General features: G+C 40.1%; 2 protein-coding genes and 1 pseudogene across 14 annotated transcripts in view; 2 read left to right on the forward strand and 1 right to left on the reverse strand.

The window, feature by feature from the left end:
* elp4 (elongator acetyltransferase complex subunit 4) overlaps positions 1-18,413 on the reverse strand; it is a 75,445-nt gene extending 57,032 nt beyond the window's left edge. Inside the window, exons 1-5 of the mRNA XM_061814292.1 lie at positions 18,178-18,413; positions 17,507-17,542; positions 9,269-9,390; positions 5,421-5,555; positions 1,066-1,202 (exon numbers count right to left, since the gene is read on the reverse strand). Of these exons, the coding sequence (XP_061670276.1) occupies positions 1,066-1,202; positions 5,421-5,555; positions 9,269-9,390; positions 17,507-17,542; positions 18,178-18,355 (608 nt within the window). The 5' untranslated portion in view covers positions 18,356-18,413. The remainder of the gene's footprint in view (positions 1-1,065; positions 1,203-5,420; positions 5,556-9,268; positions 9,391-17,506; positions 17,543-18,177) is intronic.
* On the forward strand, positions 15,279-15,397 carry LOC133498681 (5S ribosomal RNA; annotated as a pseudogene).
* A 33-nt stretch (positions 18,414-18,446) lies between the features above and the next one.
* The window catches only part of immp1l (inner mitochondrial membrane peptidase subunit 1), a 51,969-nt gene continuing 50,326 nt past the window's right edge, over positions 18,447-20,089 (forward strand). For all 13 annotated transcript variants that reach the window (XM_061814298.1, XM_061814296.1, XM_061814304.1 and 10 more), the window contains exon 1: positions 18,447-18,522. The gene's annotated coding sequence lies outside the window, so the exon portion shown is untranslated. The remainder of the gene's footprint in view (positions 18,523-20,089) is intronic.

Raw genomic sequence — 20,089 nt, forward strand, 5'->3', positions numbered from 1 at the left:
AACACGACCCTTATTTGAATAGGCATGCACAACTTTTCCAAGAGGCTGAACCTTTTAGATCAGTGGCAAAGCTACTTAGGCCAGATTTTTATTCATTTGTATCAGATCCTAAAAAGGCAATAATCCTTAGTGAATTAGTATGCAGACACTTGATGCTTTATTTTTGCCATAGTAATAAGGAATTCTTACCAAAGCAGTTTTATTTTCAGTGTTTTATTCATCATACTCACATCCCTAATGAGGAAATTCCAATTCAACAAACAATGCAGCACTTAAGGAACTCGTGCGAGGTTGATGCCTTGCTCAGAGACCTCTTAGTCAGGAAGCAAACTAGCAGAACTCCAAGAACAAATTGCCATTTTCATTTGTCCTTAGCAGGACTTGCCATGACACTCTCATTTAAACGCTCAAGTCCTTATAGATTATCTAACGGTGTCCCAAATAATAAAACGTGTTACCTGCTATACAGCACATCATCTGAAAGCCCACAATATTGCTGAGTTTGAAGCATTTTTTAAACACATTTTTACAGTACACTTACTTGAATACCCTCACATGCACTCTTCGGATGGTTATTGAATGCCGACAGAACAACTAAACATTAATTACTGTGACGCAACACAGACACTATAACACGAACGGTATTCACCACATCCTGCGCTTATATTTTTAAGATTACATTTACAATTTGATTAAACTGTGTGTTTTAATGAGTTCTTGTGTATTTTAAAAATTTTAAAGTTTTAAACATTTTTTTTATAAAAAATGTTCTGGAACCCCTACAATAAATCTGGATTCACTGAAATGAAATTCTATTCTTTTACATCAAACATTTTCATCTTCTTGACTGTCTAGTTATTGGCTGTATTACTTTGGTCTGCTGACATACCTGGTTTCCTTATATTGTGCAAACAATGCCATGCTTTTTTAAAAAAGTAGTCTCTGGGGATGTCTTCATTGTAAAAATGTATTTTGTAGACAATGCCGCGTGTATTTTGCATGTGTTCTCAGGATGGTGTCTCATTGGTTTGCAAGTATTCTCCGGATGATGTCGTGTTCTTTTACCTGTGTGTGGCTGATGACTGGCTGGGATGCTCTGGAAGGTAGAAGTGGTGGCACTTGGCTGCCTGGCGGATTTCTGGCTCCATTGTTTTGGAAACATCATAGTAGTGGCCAAACCGAGATGAAGATGCAAGAGCACTCTGAGTGAGGGAATAAAGTCACCTGCATGTTAGACCATATGAACTCTATCGACACTTAAGAGTATTAAAAACCGTTCGATAGTGGAAAATGTAAAAATGTTGTAGATGACCATGGTGTTTTCTGTCTGTATTTTGGATTCTCTTATGTATTTCACTCGGGATAGGCATTGTTAATAACCTCACGTCGATTTAATTTTCATTCTTTAAGTTGAAATTTGATTGGATAAAGATTTTTTTTAGATTGTAATTCAATGTGATATCGATCCATTATTTGATGAATAAAATAAGATGAACCTTTGCCAATTAATGTTCAAGTATCTGACCACATTGTGGTTGTGATCTACCTGCCTAACTCAGGTGAAAGGCAACACAGCATTTTCAGATATTAAGGGAGCGAGTCTCAACCATATAGGGTATAAATAGGTTGCGTTTTAAAATAATACTTAACTATATTTCCAATTTTTTTGGAAGTTAATGAATGAAATAGTGAAGCTTTGATTTATTGTTGCCTGCAATGATGACCGTGGCATGTTCAATTCAAATGAATGGGAGCGACCATAACCTCAAAAAGTCCCACTTTTTTTCCATTTTCAACTATCTCTCCTTTGAGATCATGTTCCCTATTAGTGGGGTAACAACCCAAGGCTTGGTGAATTGTGCTTCACAACAAAGGACATGATGTCAATATGAACGCATGGCCGCACTAGGCTTCTAGAGTGAAGCCGTTTTTCCCCATTTTGTGTACCTTTTACCTGTTTTGCACATTTTAAGTAGGGAAGATGAGCGATTTTATCAGAGCAAAATTTATTTTCATGTACCTTACGAACTGAAAATCCGTCTGTTTTAACTGCCAGGCATAAAAGATCAAAAAATTACCTTGAAAAAGGACAATCTGACCATTTACAACCTAAATTATCAGGATATCAAAGATTCTCCATTTATCAGGTTAGGGTTAGGGTCGCTGTAGTGCTGGAGCCTATCCCAGCTATCATTGAGCAGGAGGTGTGGTACACCCTGAATTGGTTGCCAAATAGGCAAATAGAAGCAAACATTTGGACTCAAAATCACACCTAAAGGCAATTTAGAGTCTCCAATTAATGTACAGTTTTGGGATATGGGAGCAAACCAGAGTGCCTGGAGAAAGCCCACCCAGGCACAGTGAGAACATGCAAACTCCACACAGGCGGGGCCAGGATTTGAACCCAGGTCCTCAGAACTGTGAGACAAATTGCTTTAACCAGTCGTCCAATGTATCAAAGATATGGATGGAGGAGACCCTCTGAAGCAAATTTAGTGTTGTGTTGAGTACAGTAAAGTAGTTTCCAACGATTGAAAGTCTTTGACAGAAAATGTCAAATTTGTCTAAAATGATATTAGAGGTGCGATTTTGGCCAAAATTAGAAACCCACAAAACAAGAACATGTTCCAAAATAATCTCATAACTCATACATCTGAGACTAAAGACAAAGGACTACAAATCCAGTGTATCACCGTGATGCAGACAAATTCCAAACGGTCATTCCAAATTCAAACTGTCAACCACGGCTTCCTGTTTTGTAACAACTAAATTTAAATTTAAATGAGAAACAAAAGAGAAAATAGTCATAGTCATGTTTTTCCATTTGTTTTATTCCAATACATTAAACGAGGGTGCTCCAAAACACTATGGTAATACAATTGCATTGTTTATGGGTCATTCCTCAACATTCCTGCAACAGAGAAGTTAAACAACCACTATGAACACGCACTTAATCATTTCTTCACATAAATGTCCACTTCTGGCTATGAAAGAAAACGTGTCAGGGACGCAGGGGAAGGCGGATGTTTTCCTGCAGCTGAAAGAGAGAGTTTGAGCTCCTCTCTCTCAGTGAAACCAGGGATTCCATTGTTAGAGGCACCCTTAATCTACTCCTAATCTGGATTAGGGCCCCCGGTGTGTCCTTCTCCTAGCAGGACGAGGAGGTCAGCAGGGCAGGGAGGGGGCTCAGGGGCTCATCTTCTTTTTGTGAGCTGGGCAACCCGCTTAGCGTTCCTTCCCCGCCCTGACAGTCTCACCTTTGATCTGATGTCTTCATTGGCAGAGTGACACAGTAGGCAATGCTGGGAGAGGTGTGTGTAAGGGGAAAGTAAGCGTTGACTCTGGGGGTGAATTTGGGATGCAAATCCTCTGGTTGAGCTTACTAGCGGTTTGTAAAGACGATTTTACAGGGGAAGGGGGAGAGGTGACGAAGGAACAAAGATATAAAGAAGTTTCCAGGGGGAGAGAAAGAGGGAGAGGATCCCCAGGGACACACTGTGCGTTGTTAATCCACATAGCGATATGGATTATAGACCAAAAGGGGGGGAGAGTGCAGAGGAGTATGGGGAGGGGAGCTGGGTCACCTCTTCTCAAAGCGGAAGAAAGAGTGTAGGGCTGCCGTCCCTAGCAGGGGGAAAGGCAGGGATTTAAGAGAAAACAGAGGCGCAGGTCTGGGTCGTAGGGTTGAGCGAGCAGACTTGTCAATGCCCAGGCTGCAAAGTACCCTTGTTTCCCAGGCTAAGCAGGGGAGCAGGCGTGTGTATGTGAGGGCTGGGGAACAGTGAAAAGCCTACCTATTGCTAGCTAAGTGTGAGTAATCTGCTCCAGTTCTGAAAAGAGAGGCCGAGGCCTCATTCACCCCACAAAGAAGTTTAGAATGCTGATGGATTTAGTGGTGGAGGCAATCCAGAAAGTTTCTGCTGTTCTATCTCATAACATCATTTATCACACATTGAACGTTTTATAAAAAAGGAGCAGAGTGACAAAGAAACCTGGAATATAACAATAGTGTAAAAAAAGTAACATAAAAAAAAAAATATATATATATATATATATATATATATATATATATATGCAGCACGGTGGGGCAGCTGTAAAGCGTTGGCCTCACAGTTCTGAGGACCTGGGTTCAATCCCAGCCCCGTGTCTGTGTGGGGTTTGCACGTTCTTGCTTGCGTGGGTTTTCTCCGGGCAGTCCGGTTTAGTCCCATATCCCCAAAACATGCAACATTAATTGGACACTCTAAATTGCCCCTACATGTGATTGTGGGTTCGAGTGTTGTCTGTCTGCATGTGCCCTGCGATTGGCTGGCAACCTGTTCAGGGTGTACCAGTATCTTCTGTGACCAAAAGTCATCTCATCTCCAAGGTAAGTACACTTTATAAAACCCGTTACTTTCTCTCCATTTTCTTGTAGGTTTTTATACAACACAATATTTATTAAAAAATACACTTTTCTTATTTAAAGATGTGGAAAATAAAAAAATGGGGTGGAATTTTGGGGGCTGGAACGGATTAATGACATATACATAGATTTCAATGGGGAAATCTGCTTTGACATAAGAGAAACTTGAGATAAGAGCCAAGAGATGAATTAAACTTGTATCTCAAGGTACGACTGTAATTGCTTTTTACATCTGTAAGCAGAAGAAGCTTACATTACCCCACACACTGCCTGGGTAGGCAGGTCAATACTGATGATGTTGTAAACAAGGTATCACATTGAAATTAAAATTCTCACATCACAGCAAACAGAACACAGTAATAAAACTAATAAAAGAATGACTCGAGAAATAATTGGCAAAACATGCACTTTAAACTCTATTTGCATGCTCCCTTCGTTTAGCATTTAAAGTTAATGTATTGTTGCAATTATTTCTTGAGTCAGTCTTTTTTTTGTTTTATTATTTGCTAGTTATGCTATTCCAGCACACAGGCAGTGAGTGGGGCTATGTAAGCTTCTTCTGCTTACAGATGTGAAATGCAATTGTTCCTCACTGCCTCGTGAGCGCCACCATATGGTAGCGTGCATACAAGCTAAAACACATGCTAGCACGCTTGCTTACAGTGTAACCAGTGAGTTTAAGAAGAAGTCACATAACATTTGTAAAGGTTGTAACTCAGTGTGCACATAAGGCGCTCCATGTTGTAAGGCGCTATGTCTAATATGGCGCCTCGTCTCTTAAGAAGAGAATCCAAGAACTCTATGACCGTGAAAATAAAGGTATATTTAAAATTTATTTTATTTTTTAAATTGGGAGACCGAAATCCACTAATATGCGGGGTCGCGAACGGTTACCCGCAAATGGGCAAGTACAAACTGTGTTTGTATTATATATATATATATATACATATATATATATATATATATATATATACATACACATATGAAACAATAAAAATAGATTACACCTGATTACCTGTACTTTTGGGAGATTCTGATAACGCCAGGCAATCTTCATGGCATCTATACTGTCCTGAAGTTCACAAGACAGTTTAGGCAAGTCCCCTGATTTGTGAATGCCAACATCATCTAAAATGGGATCTGGAAGTTCCTGCGCACATGATGAGTACATGTTGAGTTCACATTGAAATACAGTATTTTTTGTTTTTGTAATCACATTTTAAATTTTCTCCTATCTACTATCTTGACCTTTCGTTAGTTCATTATCAAGATAGGGTGAAATCAACCAGAAAAACTGAATCAATCAATTTTCTAAAAGCTTTTCAAGCCTTAGTTTGTACCCAAGTCAAAGACAGTTTTTGTTGTTGTTCGTGTACAACTTCACATCTACACAGATTTTGATCCACCCGTATCTGTTTTTTGTTATGTTTAGGTAAATATACTAATATTTCCAATATTTTACAATTGGGAAAAAAATGGGGCGACATTATTTGATTTGAATATGTATATTCAGGATCCGTAGCTGTACATTCAAACTAAGTTTCTGATCTTAATTGGACATTTGACAGCAAATAGAATTTAGCATTGCAAATCCCATTAAACACGCTCCAGAGGCTGCTATCTCTGTCAAATCTCTCCACAGCAGGTGGTAATTGATAAGCTTACATAAAATACTATTATTAATTTGTTCCTTTGGATTCAATCAGCATGTTACAACTGAATGTAGCTTTGATCAATTGAGGACCAAGTTGCTATGTTCAAGTAATTTCATTTGGCAGACCACAGCATTGGCATAGGTCAGTCTGTACTTTCTGAATGTTCGAGTTATTCCTTTCATTATGTTTTATGTTTTAATTCTCTTTATGGGTGTGAAGGTTGGTATCTATTTCTAGAAAAATGTATGCAATAAATTGCAGCAAAATTCCTACTTAGTTACATTTCATATAGAGCAGTGGTGTCAAACTCATTTCACGGGCCACTTTGTAGTTATTCTTTTCCCACAGAGTGCCGTTGACTGCAAAACCATAAAAACGTTTCATCGCCTCTTCATATTTACACATGAAATTTATGTACTAGTTTTGGAATCTGTAAGCAAGAGAAATGGGTGTTTTAACTATTGTTTATGTTTGGTAATAGAAAATGCATGAAATATCTCAACATTGTCATTTATGGTATCTCACAATTCAAAATTTTGGTGAAAATTATTCACAAGAATCATAGAATATGATGCTAGATTTGGCTTCACGGGTCACATCAAATCATGTGGCGGGCCGGATCTGGCCCTGGGCCTTGAGTTTCAGACCTGTGATGTAGAGGAACAATAAATGCTATCTCGATTTCAATACAAGAAATACAATTATTGTTGCAGCATTAGATAATTTTCAATTAAAGTGACTTATTATTCATTAATATTTAGCCTGTGATTGGCTGGCGACCAATTCAGTGGGTACCCCTCAGGCTCCAGCACGCTTGCAACCCTAATGAGGATAGGCGGTATGGAAAATGGATGGATAGTAGCTACTTTTAAAATATAATCCTAAAAATCAAAGATCAGAGTAAATCTGAATGGCAAGCAGATGATTCCAGTGAATCAAGATGTTGTTCAGCTTTGTACATACTCACATGTTTTTATATCGACATAAAAATAATAAATCAATGTCAACCTTAGCATTGAGGACTGGCTGTTTATTTTTGGGAAAACTCTAAATAATGTGAAATATCCCCATTGAGAGTGCTCCTGTCTTAATCAACCTTTGATATGTAAAGAGAGGGCGAGGCTGTGACCCCTCCCACTATCAATCAGTGCGAGAGGGGCCCACCCCCTATATTTGGGGTGGCAGTTAGCTTCTGTGACTGCCGGACTCTTCACACAGCAATGCATCGAGAAACAGTTTGACAATGCCACAACCATGCCACCCGTGACCTTTGTGATACCCCCGCTGACCCAGACACATGACACGTGACTTCAGTATTGTTTACACTGTACAGTGACAACCGATGGATTGCCTTAAAAATGGTGCGTGCTTAAAAGTTACACGTTTGTCATTTTTAATACAGGGTAGCTGGAACAGTTTCGCAAAACCAATTTCCAATGGAAAGGAGAAGGTATGTGTACGCTTTGGAATTTGTTATATTTAAATTGGTCGTAAAATGTAGTCTGATTTTCATCTAAATTCCCAGAATAAAGAAAAAGTCTGCTTAAACGAAGACCACACAATTCTATTTCCATATGTTCACTGCTTAAACGAAGACCACACAATTCTATTTCCATATGTTCATTGAAAATAACATTCACAGGACAGGGAGGAAAAAGTAAGCGAACCTCTTCGCTACAGATTCTAAAAGAGCTAATCGTCATGTGTGTACTAATCAGGAGTTAAATAAATGACAAAAAGATTGGAGGTGTGCGGTAAAGCTGCTCTGGCCACTAAAAGACAGTTTAGAATTGCCTCCTGTCCAGAAGCCCTGCCTGATTGGTACCGTGCCTTCCTCAAGAACTCTCAGATAACCTACAATTAAGAATTGTTGAATTCTATAAAGCTAGAAAAGGTTACACAAGTACTTCTAATAGTCGATGTTCATCAGTCCACAAATTTAGACAAATTTCAAAATTTAAGAACTTCCCAAGGGTTCATGTACTTTTTCCTTCCACTTGCACATTGAAAAGAATAACTGTGAAAAGTACAAACGTCAATTCTAATGAAAAGTGTAAAATGCAAGTAAAAACAAAATACAATGATATGCAAACTGACTTCGATCAATATTCAGTTTAATAAAGTAGAATAACATGATTTATTCAAAGATGATTTTTTTCCCAAATATTCTCTCATTTTGAATTGGACGCATGCCGCACATTCTAAAAAAGCTGGGAGAGGAGTAAGAAAAGATTGGGAAAGTTGAGGAATGCTAATATACTGTTTTGAACAGTCTTCAGATGTATAGCTTAGTTGGCAACAGATGAGTGCCATGATTGGCTATGAAGGAAGGATCTCCAAAAGGCTCGATTGTTCACAAGCAAGGATGGGGTGAGGTTCACCACTTTGTGAACAACTGTGCAAGAATATAGTCAATTGTGTGAGCAAATGGTCAATAGTCAAATTTAGGTACTTCATCTTTGGTCCATAATAGCACCAAAAGATTGAGATTATCTGGAGAAATGTGTGAATATAGGATGCAAGGCCAGAAATCAACATCCAGTGGCAGTGACCTTCAATCCTTCACGCGGCATTGCATTAAAAAGCGACATCGTGGTGAAAAGGATATCGACATTTTGGCTCGGTAACACTTCAGGAAACCGTTTTAAGTTAACATCGTCCGTTGCTATGTCTGAAAATGCATGGTAAAACCACACAAATCAAAACCCAGATATCAACAATACCCAGAAACACTGCTACCTTCCCTGGGCTCGAGCTCATCTGAGATACACTGATGCAAAGTGGAAAAGTGTGCTGTGGTCTGATAAATTCATATTTTAAATTGTTTTTGGACCTCACCAGAGTTCTTTCTCCATCTCAGAAGACCATTCATTTGAGATGTCTGTCACTATACCTCACTGGCATAAAGAGATGAACAAAGATCCATTATTTATTGTACATTTATTTTTTTAGCAATATACAGGATATACAGTAACTGAATAAGTCATTTAAATAGACACATTGCTCCATCTTATGACCAGATCAGTGATCGGTTATCATTTTTTTAAACTTGCTGATTGGCCCCAAAAATCCAGATTGTGTAAAGCCCAATAAAAACTGAACAAAGCAGTGAACAGGATGTTGTTAAGACATATTTTGAGTATTTCAATTTGAGTTTCCATGAAATTGTCAGCCTGAATAGAAACCGACAACAACTTCTCTCATTTACCTGGAAGATGTCATTCGGGTGATCTTGAACTGCGGCAAGGAAGAGTTCATGTCGACACACCACTCCTTCTGCCAGGAAGTATTTTAGGATCATACGCGAGTAGCTATCATAATAGTCCTCTTCTGTTGAAACAAAACAAGAGTTGGCAACATTTCACAAGTCAAGAGCATTTGTTTGGTTTATTTCCAGTGAAAACAAAGTAAATATCATCTCCCATTACAGTGACACACAAAAATATCAGGTACGCTCAGGTACACACCAGAAGAAAAAATTAAAAGAAAAAAAAATGAAGCTAATGCCTCCAGACCTCAAGAAAACAACTCCCACATCTCACCTTCATGTCGTACAACAAAACAAGAGTTGATCATGGCATGTACACGATCACTGTCTATTCTGACCAATCGTTCACATCACGACTTTGAGTTCAGCTCTTCATGTCTACATCACAGTGGATGACTGAAATTGGTGTAAGGATTTGGCTAACTTCGGAAGGTTGATGACACTCGATGTGGCACCATGACACGCTGTAGGTGTTACTATGTGTGATGTGATGATCACTGTCTGCATCTTCATTTTCCTCCTGTCAAGGTTTTGGCAAGGACTCAGCCATACTCACCTCAGAGTATTCACCTGACCCTTTCCAAGGGTACCCAAGCTAGAAGGTGAACAGGGAACGGGAGGTAGAAGGAGCGTGGTCCCTGACATCTAACTCACATGAATCTTATTAGAATGAATGTATGTTGAAGGGGCTGCCCACTATGGAGAACCATGCCTCCGTGGTCTATGAAGGCCTCAACTTGAGTTCTAAAGGCAGTGTGGACCCTCGTTCAAAAGGAGATTAAATTTTACTTAAAAGGTACTTTTTCAACATTCTCACTTTTTGATTTTGCACAGAACTTCATATTCATTGTATGAAGCAGTCACTCACATTTGAAAAACGTATGGATGTGTTCAGTCATGCCCGCAGATATAAATTTGTAGGTGTGTGTTCTGTTTGTAATTAGGAGTGTACCTCTTTAAGAGCAGAGGGGCGGTGTCAGGTAAACTAGGAAGTAGGAGTAGGCTGAGCAGCAGCTCGTTGTTAAGAGACCGTGTGCTTCAGTGTTATAAAAAAAAAACAAAAAAAAGATGTCAGGCTGTGGTTGATTGCGATGGATCTGTTTTCATGTGCGCTGAGAGTGTGCAACAAGTGCGCATCTTAGAGGGAGCAGTGGTCAAGACCACACAAAATAAGTGATGTCTTTCAGTGTCCATGTATTTCTACTCGTAACAAATTTTACGCGCGTGAATTTTCATGCTCGACTGTGCAGATTTGCGAGTGCGATGGTGTGCGGCCGCATAAGCGCCCGTCAAATCACAGTGACTGATGAAGTAAATGTTATTTATGCTGTTGGGAATGTTTATAAACTCCCACAACCTTATTTATTTAAATAAATTAACTACCAGCAGATAATATACATGCAAAGTGCAAAATATGTGAGCCTGCCGACAAGCTGGACATGGAGAGGGTGGACATTTTTGGCTGATGAGCACATGACCTTCACTCAGCTACGTGATTATATTAGCAAACTGTACACGGTTAACCAATATATTCCAAATTTCCCAAAAGTATTCATAGTTATTTCAGTATGATGGAGTGGTTGTGTCGATTTGTACAACATTTAACTCCACACATGATGAATATTACAAAACATAATTGTACATATTGATTCTGCAACGATCCACTCTTTCAGCCTCAAAAGAATACAAGACTAAGGCTGGTTGTAATATCACTGAAAACATCAGAGGGAACAGAGAAACATGCAAACTGCGAGCGTGCTCAATTGTGCACCGCTGATGCAGTCTCTTCACAGATATTCTGCGTTGCGCACAAAACAAAAAAAAATCTGAGGCAAATTGAAGGTATAGCATTCAGTCTGTGGCATTTTGCAATGTGATTCAATGAGTGAGGGATGACTGGTTGTTACATCCAGTGGCACAATTCACATACGTACTGTAAAAAATGAAAAGAAGCCACTGGTTTCTTTTAAGCACCAGACGGAACTTTCTCTAACCACGACCGCTGCTCCGCTCATGCCCCCCATACCCCGCTCTTAAAGACGTACAAAAAGAAATGCTGTTGTTTTCAGATGCAATGACTGTATGTGAATAATTGAAGAAAAGTGGTTAAACTGGATGATATTTTCTCTTTTCTGAGTGGGAAAGGTCTGGTCTGAAGCCAGAGTAGAAAGCGCAGGATGAGATGGTGTGTCATTTTAAAACTCCAACTTGGCACAGCCTGATCCAGGATGAAAGCACAGACAATACAGCGCACAAAAAGCTAATTCTGTATTTTAAATATATGAGGCAACATAACATAAACCTTAAAACGGTTTGGGATCATCATCATCCACCCCCCGTCGTTTGAAGCTCGCGAGAGGCTGGCTGCTTGAAAGGTAGATCTAGGGGTAAAAAAAAAAAAAAGTCTGGGAACCCCTGCTGTAGACAAATTAAAATTGTGGAAAAAAATGATTTAGCATCAATAAAGCACCTATAATATTGTGAGCGCAGCAGTGTATAGTATCTGATGGGGGGAAAATAGTTTCAAAGAAAGGAAATGCATTTGAAAAGATCATTTCTCTGTTATGTATGCAAATGTTTTGCAACTTATAATGGGATCTCAGTTTGATTATTCTGCTAGAGTTTCATGATGACAGTGATTCTGATAAGGACATGAAAGGCACTATTATAGTGCTATTGACACAGGAGATGGTCAAGCCTTTGGGAGATTTCCTGGCTGACTTACGTTTTCATCATCAACCTTCAAATAGACCCCAACCCCGTAATTCGGATACAGCAGTTTAATTGCAATGTCATTTAGAGTCAGCATGAGTGACAGTGGAATCACAGGGTCCAACAAATGAGTCCCAAAGGTACACTTGCTTATTGAACATAAAGTGACCACCAGGCCAATCCACACCTCAAACCAACGAAAAAAGACAGCATCATCACATCGTCACCCCCCCAAGCAGGATGCACCAACTCTGCCCAGCATGCCACTGATGCTTCCTGTCACAATCGGCTTTTTGTAAAGATTTCACAGGGCTCTCCAAACAATGACAACTAGTGGGCAGTGAGACAAAGGCGGCAGTGACAGTTAAAGGTAACGGGTACACAACCGATAGCTCGGGAATGACATCCTGATGTGTCATCCTCGAGCATCCAGGGAATTCCACCTCCCACGTTCCCAGTCTATGTCCACACCTACGGACTAAGGATGGCCCAGGAAATTCCACGGCTCTTCAATTTGTTGTCGGTGGGGCTCCCTGTTCTCTTATTGATGGCTTTCTAGGTCAGCAGGCCTTTGTGGCTTTCAGCGGGCCGCACAAAGACTCCCAGATGGGCCCTCTCAAGATGGGGGCTATTGTGGCAGTGTTTCTATGGGAGCCTTACAAATGGAACCTCCAGGAGTCATTAGGCTGTTGAGGCAGGGGGTAAAGGGTGGGGGCTCGCGGTTGTGGGGTATAGGAGCAACAGTGGGGTGGGGGAGTCATATCGTCAAGGTGGATCAGTCATTCTGGATAGTTGTGAGATGATTTTGACTTTTTTTTTTTCCTTATGGTGACAAAGGTTTGGTAAAGTGGGGAAGGCCTTCAGCTTATTTACTTTCAACCAGGGGGAGTGAATCATATTAGCTGAAGCAGCAGTAGGAGGAGGAGACAAAATATGTAGGTCATTGTTTTTTTTTCCCCTCTTACAAGACCTCGGTCGATGTGATATTACAATACTGTATGTGCACAGTAAAGAAGTGGAATAAGCAGACATATAGTATATTCAGTACTTTTGTTTTGTTTTGGTGTATGCAGCCCTTGACAGAGTACCTCATAAACTACAGTTGCAATTTTGCAACAGAAAATCTTGGAATTTTAAATGAAGTTTATTAATACAGCACTTTATCCACAACATATGGCGCCAAAAGCACTTTACAAAGTCTGAGATTCACCCGTTAATACAGTGGGTTGTCAGTTGTCTTACCAAAGAACACTGCAGCAACAGTCAGACATGATTTTAACGGCCAACCCTTCGGTCACTGGATGACCCCTTCCACCAACAGAGCCACAAAAATCACCAGATTAAAGTGAGAATATTTTGATAAATTCAATCAATCTAGTATGAGTGTTGAAGATGTTGCCAAATTAGACTTCAGTTTAAGTTTCACAATCATCTGTTTGCTTGCGAATTTTGAAATTCACACATAAAATGTAGGATTACAATGGAGTCAATGTTTTTTTTTCACATGCCACCTTGTAAATACAGTACATGACATTTCTATAATCTTTTGCATTTAGTGTTACTGTTTCCAGTTTTGACCAATTGCTTCTCAAATAAAAGCGAGAAGCAAGACCTTAGGGCGTCATCACAGACGAGTACCTGGTTTCTGTCTTGAAAGACAAAACTATCCGTAAAAAGGACAGAACACTCCGCTAATCACAGTGTGTCAACACTTATTGCCGTGTCTTGTGGAACAATCAAGATCTAGAGAGGAGTCGAAATAATAGGCACGATCATAATACCGTCAAAGATTTATTGCCCCTAAAGACTCAACCTTCAAATATATTTGCAAAGGTTTTCAAAGCCTGTAAAAAAAACATTTCAAACCTAAGCGGCATCGAAAATGGATGGACGTTAAAAACTACGTTAAATGACTAGTATGCCTAAAAGTAAATTCTCAAACAAATACTGATGGGCATGGACAACATAAGAGCTTTGTTGCTTCTCTTAGAGAAGCATCAGAGATGCAAGCTCCTCAGACAGCAGCCATACTGCAGACCCCACAACCCAACCCCCTTGTTGACAAATCTGGACAGACAGCTCAAGACACTTCAAAAGCAGACAAGAGCGGCCTGATAATTTTACGTCTGACTCTCACAAACAGGCCATCAGAGCTCAAGGGGCAGACTGTAGGAGATGACTGCCTGAAACAAACAAACGCACACGGCAAACTGCCTCTGAACCACCAACACACATAACGCGCTAAACAGAACAAGCGCACACATACACACCACAGATTTAGAGATAAACAGAGCACACACAGATACAGACACATTTCACCTTTACTGTGTCTCTCATTACTAGATGAAACCAACCGTGCATTGATTCATAAAATGGAAGGGAAGAACGCATTAGTGTGTAATCATTGACTCCTGCATCGATTGGGAGGATGAATTAAAGGGCAAAACAATATCATCAGTTTGGTATATGTCTCGGACGCACACAAATTGCCGCTTCAAGTAAAAACAAGAATATGGTAACCTTACTGTCTACCAACGTGCATGGCCTTGTCTATTTTGAAAGATAATAATGATGATCTGCAGGAAGCCATTTTAGTCTACAAAATACACTTGCTTTGATTCTAAAAAGCACACCTGCCAGGGCGTACATTAATTAAGGATTACTAAGAAAGTGCGCACACCTGGAATTCAAGCCAAAAACAGCATTAGGCCATTCAGCTACTTCCTGTTCCACACACAAAAATGGGAGTTAATTCTGTTCAGGTGAGCATGAGCCCCAGGTGGACTACCAATGGAACAAAATTTGAATTTCTGATGGTTGCTTCCAAATATTTGTCAAGAAGCGAGCAATTTGCCATCAGTAAAATTCTCCTGTGTGTGATTAAACACAGAGTGAATTACGCTTCAGCAATTAATTGCATTTGCAATTATACAGCGTAGCATTAGTTTAACATATCCCTATGGTCAAATTCTTTTCAATCATTTTTATCCAGTTCTGTGTCATTATTTTTTTAAATGATTGTTGAACCACAATTGAATACCAATTTCAGATTTTCACAGGTTAGTTTTCAGTTTATGTTTACTTTTCAGTTTTGCAACGTGTATTTTTTGTAACATGAAGTTTTCATACGTAGAAGCGCATTTTACATGTGAAAACCATAATCAGTTCCCCCCAAAAAAATTCAAAGTACACAATGATGGACTTGATAGAATTAGCAAGAAATGTTGTCTAGTTATGAGCTTACGGCCATGCTACCCTGAGAACACCCGATCTCGTCAGATCTCAGAAGCTAAGCGGGTTTGGCCCTGGTTAGTGCTTGGATGGGAGACCGCCTGGGAATACCAGGTGCTGCAAGCTTCTCTCCCCGGCTAAATGCAGAGAGGTTGCGTCAGGAAGGGCATCCGTCGTAAAAATATGCCAAACAAATATGCGTTCATCAAAGATGTGGCGACCCCTAACGGGACAAGCCGAAAGGAAAAGAAGAATTTTCAATTTTTTTCTGTGACAATTGTAGGTTTGTTTTTTGTTCAATATCAGAGGTGTACCAACAATTTTGTCCACATGTAAAAGTAATGTGGCAAGATGCAACAGTGAAGGTTGTAAAGAGAGTCTCTTATGCGAGAATTCACAGACTGCTGTTTTCTTCATTTATATGAAACCAACTGTGTCAAAACAACATCTTTATGCCTGGATAAGACAACAAGACAAATAAGGCCGTTCACACAAATCTCGTCATATCTTGGTCAGACAGTGACAACACTACGCAAACACATGTATTCCAATACCCCCATATCCTGTCTTTTAGGATCTCTTCAAACACTGTTGGAAAGGCAAAAAATTGCTTGTTGGCTTGATTCACTTGTGTTGTCATCCCCAGGGTAACGAGTTTATTCACATTTGAGTTGACCAGATAAAGTCCACTCATCATAAAAAACGGGATGTGGTGATATCAGAATACAAGACTTTATTGCAGTAGTCTCGCATAGTCCAATCGTGAAAGAGCAAATTTGTCTCGTAATCTGATCTGCATATTTACATTTTGTCTCTCAGCCGTCTTCTCTTCCAGTGCGCCAACTTTTTTTTTTTTTCAGATATTTACAGTACTATGTCAAAAGACACCAACATAAAAAAATACTATATCCAAGTAAACTAGTTTTTGTATTCAGCTATACTGTGCACGACGGCGACATGAAGTAAATGTCTTTCTTGGAATCGATCAATGATGTCACTGATCGGATCGGCGAATTGTGACATCAAACCGATCGGCAAAAAAATATGATCCGGTCAGGCTGATCAAATTGGTGTAAAATCTAGGAAAAAGCAGACTAATTTTATGATGGCAACCTTTGCAATGAAGGTTTGTTTAACCCCTTTCCTTAATGACACACACACACACACACACACACACACGCACACACACACACACACACACACACACACACACACCACACACACACACACACCACACACACACACACACACACACACACACACACACACACACAGGCACACGCAGCTCCCACCTTCCATCCATTCATTTTCTTCACCGCTTATCCTCACAAGGGTCGCGGGGAGTGCTTGAGCCTGTCCCAGCTGTCAACGGGCAGGAGGCGGGGTACACCCATAATGTGTCAATAAAAACATGCAACACAGTATGACAGGAATAATGGTGAAAGGATTGATAATTTTACAAACCTTGCAGCACTGACTAACTACATTGACACAATTTATTTCATCTATCCCAGCTGTCATCGACAGGAGACAAGGTGCACCCTGAACTGGTTGCCAGCCAATCGCAGGGCACAGAGACAGACAACAGTCGCACTCATAATCACCTATCCTTATATTACACAATAACTTGGATTTTATGAGTGTGATTATATGTAATTTTTACTAAATAAATTTTCTATCCATGTATTTTTTTGAATTATGTACAGAAAAACACATTTGCTCCTATTTACAGAGTGTCCCTGAATGCACTTCGTCACTCATCTGCAGCAATGTAAACATGAATGTCGGCAGCTGATGCAATGAATCGGTTGTCAAATACAGTGTACAAGTGACATATGAAGATTCATATATGGTGTGCTCAGTCATGATACTCTGTCTGAAGGTCCGTGTAACAATCCTTACACATTGCCCGCCTCGCAGTTGCTAAGAAACACTAACACACTTTCGGCATTCTCAAACTGTTGCATTTTTCTCATCAATTCAATTCAGCTTTGCCTTTCGTGTGCCAGCAACCACTGTTCACTTCATTTCCTCCTTTTTGGTGATACCAAAATAATGTTGTCACATCAGTCAAACACAGCAAACAATACATGATTCAGTTTTGCTTTTTAATGTCTTTTATGAGCTGCAAAATCCAAGTTTTGACTCAGAAATAGTGATCTGAGACCGTTTAGTTTGAGCCTTGATGCCAGAACCAAATATTGAGTTGAGATCAGTGTGTGACAACGGGCTCACCTATGAGAAGTACTGTTCCAACTGCTAGCCCACCACCTATTAAGAACAAACAAACAAACAAAAAAGACTTCAGTGTCACACATAATCAAAGGCACTTCAATACATTGTACAGTGTTTCATGCATATCATAAATGGGGGCTTATTTATAGTTTAACTTCTAACAAAAATATCTACAACATAAGAAGCAAGCACATTATTCAGATCATATAAGGACATACAAAATTAGGTGTACAGATTTTATGACAAAAAAAAAACAAGAATGAAATTAAAATGACCATTAACTAAGAACAAGGTCAATTTGCTGGCCTTTAGAATTCACACACTCTAATTTCGTTTCTACACAAGGAAATTATCTGTCATTTTTACTCTTGTGAATTCAAACGTCAACCAGGATAACAGTTGTGGTTCAATTTATTAAAAGTACTACGATGCATTTTGTATGAGATTCCATTAGGTAGGAAATTAGTCACATAGGTACAACGTTTCTGTTAAATGCATGAATTTATTCTTGAGCAAGTCACCATATAAACGTAGGAAAGGTTGTCACACAGTCAATGTCGAGTACGAAAACACGAAGGGGCAAATTCCACCTGTAAGTCTGACGGATTTGAGGAAAATGAAAGCCTAATATTCGTGGAAACAGAAGCTCAATGACATCTCAGCAGACTGACCGAGCAAAAAGTCCAGCGACGTGACACCGGTAGAAACTAGAAGCTGTCCATTTTGCACCGAGAGTCTTGTACCAGGTATGGTTGATAACCTGTTCCTAGTCTTCTTTTGAAAACTCGTCGTATTCAACGGTGTACGTTCCACAGAACGTGTACACGCACCGCTGACGGAGTCTGCCATGTTACTCTGAAGCGTGATGACGGCTTCCGTGTTTTGGAGAGCGTTGTCCAATTAGAGAAGACGTTGCTTGCGCCGACAAATGAGAGTAGCTCTTGTTGAGAGATGACATATGTAGCGCTATGTTGACAAATGCGGTGTTTGGCCATTGAACCTCTCGGATAATTCAGGTGAGCGAAGAAACATCCAATTCTATATCCTATAACATTTTCTTCCCCCCCTCTCATACAATTTTAGCCAACAACTATTGAACGTTTTATTAATTATCTTGTCATATCGCCATGCCCAAGTATGACCTTGTAGGTTCATTGTATGTCTTAGTCCACAACCAGTTTGTGTGTCGATGTGTGGGTAGTCTGTAACGTCCATCTATGGTTTCCTTCCAATGAGTAATTTTGTTTTTCGTCTGAAATGAAATTATATACAGTACTTTAAAGATCCCATAAGCAGGTAATTTAACAGGTTGGCACGATCGAGTTACATTATCTGTAACTACAGCTTTACAACAATACAGCAATGTTCTCCTTTTGTCTTGGTAAGAAAGGAATTATGTACCACGTAATCATATAGGATTGGAACGGTACAAATACAGTGTTTGAAATACCTCTTAGTGGTAAACACCCATTAATTTTTGAGCTGCTCATCCTCACAAGGGTTGCAGGCGTGCTGCAGCCTATCCCAGGTATCTTCGGCGACAGGCGGGGAACACCCTGAACTGGTTGACAGCCAATCGCAAGGCACATATAAACAAACAACCATTCGCACTCATATTCATACTTACAGGCAATTTATAGAGTCCTCAATAAACCTACCAGGCATGTTTTTGGGATGTAGGCGGAAACTAGAGAAAACCCATGCAGGTGGGGCTGGGATTTCAACCCCGGTCCTCAAACCTGTGAGGCAGACGTGCTAACCAGTCATCCACCGTCTTCGTGGTAAATAAAAACCTCAACTACAACATTGTTAAAAGATTTTTGGTCATGTATATTTTTTCATCATTGTTAATGAAAAAAACTACCAGGTAAAATTCAGATTTTTGTACCTGATGGCTATCTTTAAATCTGTAGAGTGTGGTGGTTATCAAATTTGGATTGTTTAGCATCGGAGGGGCAGCTGGTAAAGCGTTGGCCTCACAGTTCTGAGGTCCGGATTCAATCCTGGACCCGCCTGTGTGGAGTTTGCATGCTCTCCCCGTGCCTGCGTGGGTTTTCTTCGGGCACTCCGGTTTCCTCCCAGAACCCAAAAACATGCAACAATAATTGGACACTCTAAATTGCCCCAAGGTGTGATTGCAAGTGCGACTGTCATCTGTCTCTATGCGCCCTGCGATTGGCTGGCAACCAGTTTAGGGTGTACCCCGTCTCCTGCCCGTTGACAGTTGGGATAAGCTCCAGCAGTCCCGTGACCCTCATGAGGATAAGCGGCTAAGAAAATGGATGGATGGCATCGGAGGGTGACTGGTTAGCACATATGTCTCAAAGTTCTGTGATTGTGGCTTCATATCTGGGCTCCGCCGGTGTCGAATTTGCTTGACCTCCTTGTGCCAGCGTGGGCTTTCTCGAGGTGCTCTGGTTTCCCCCCCAGATTCTCGGACATGCATGTTAGGTTAATTGAAGACTCTAGACCTTACATGAGTGTAAATGGTGTTTTGTCTATGTGTGCCCTGCGATTTGTCTGCTACCGGTCTCAGGTTTACACCTCGCTCAAAGTCACCTCAAATAGGCTTCAGCAAACCCG

Source organism: Syngnathoides biaculeatus, chromosome 3, assembly GCF_019802595.1.
Source record: "Syngnathoides biaculeatus isolate LvHL_M chromosome 3, ASM1980259v1, whole genome shotgun sequence".
Taxonomy (NCBI): Eukaryota; Metazoa; Chordata; class Actinopteri; order Syngnathiformes; family Syngnathidae; genus Syngnathoides; species Syngnathoides biaculeatus.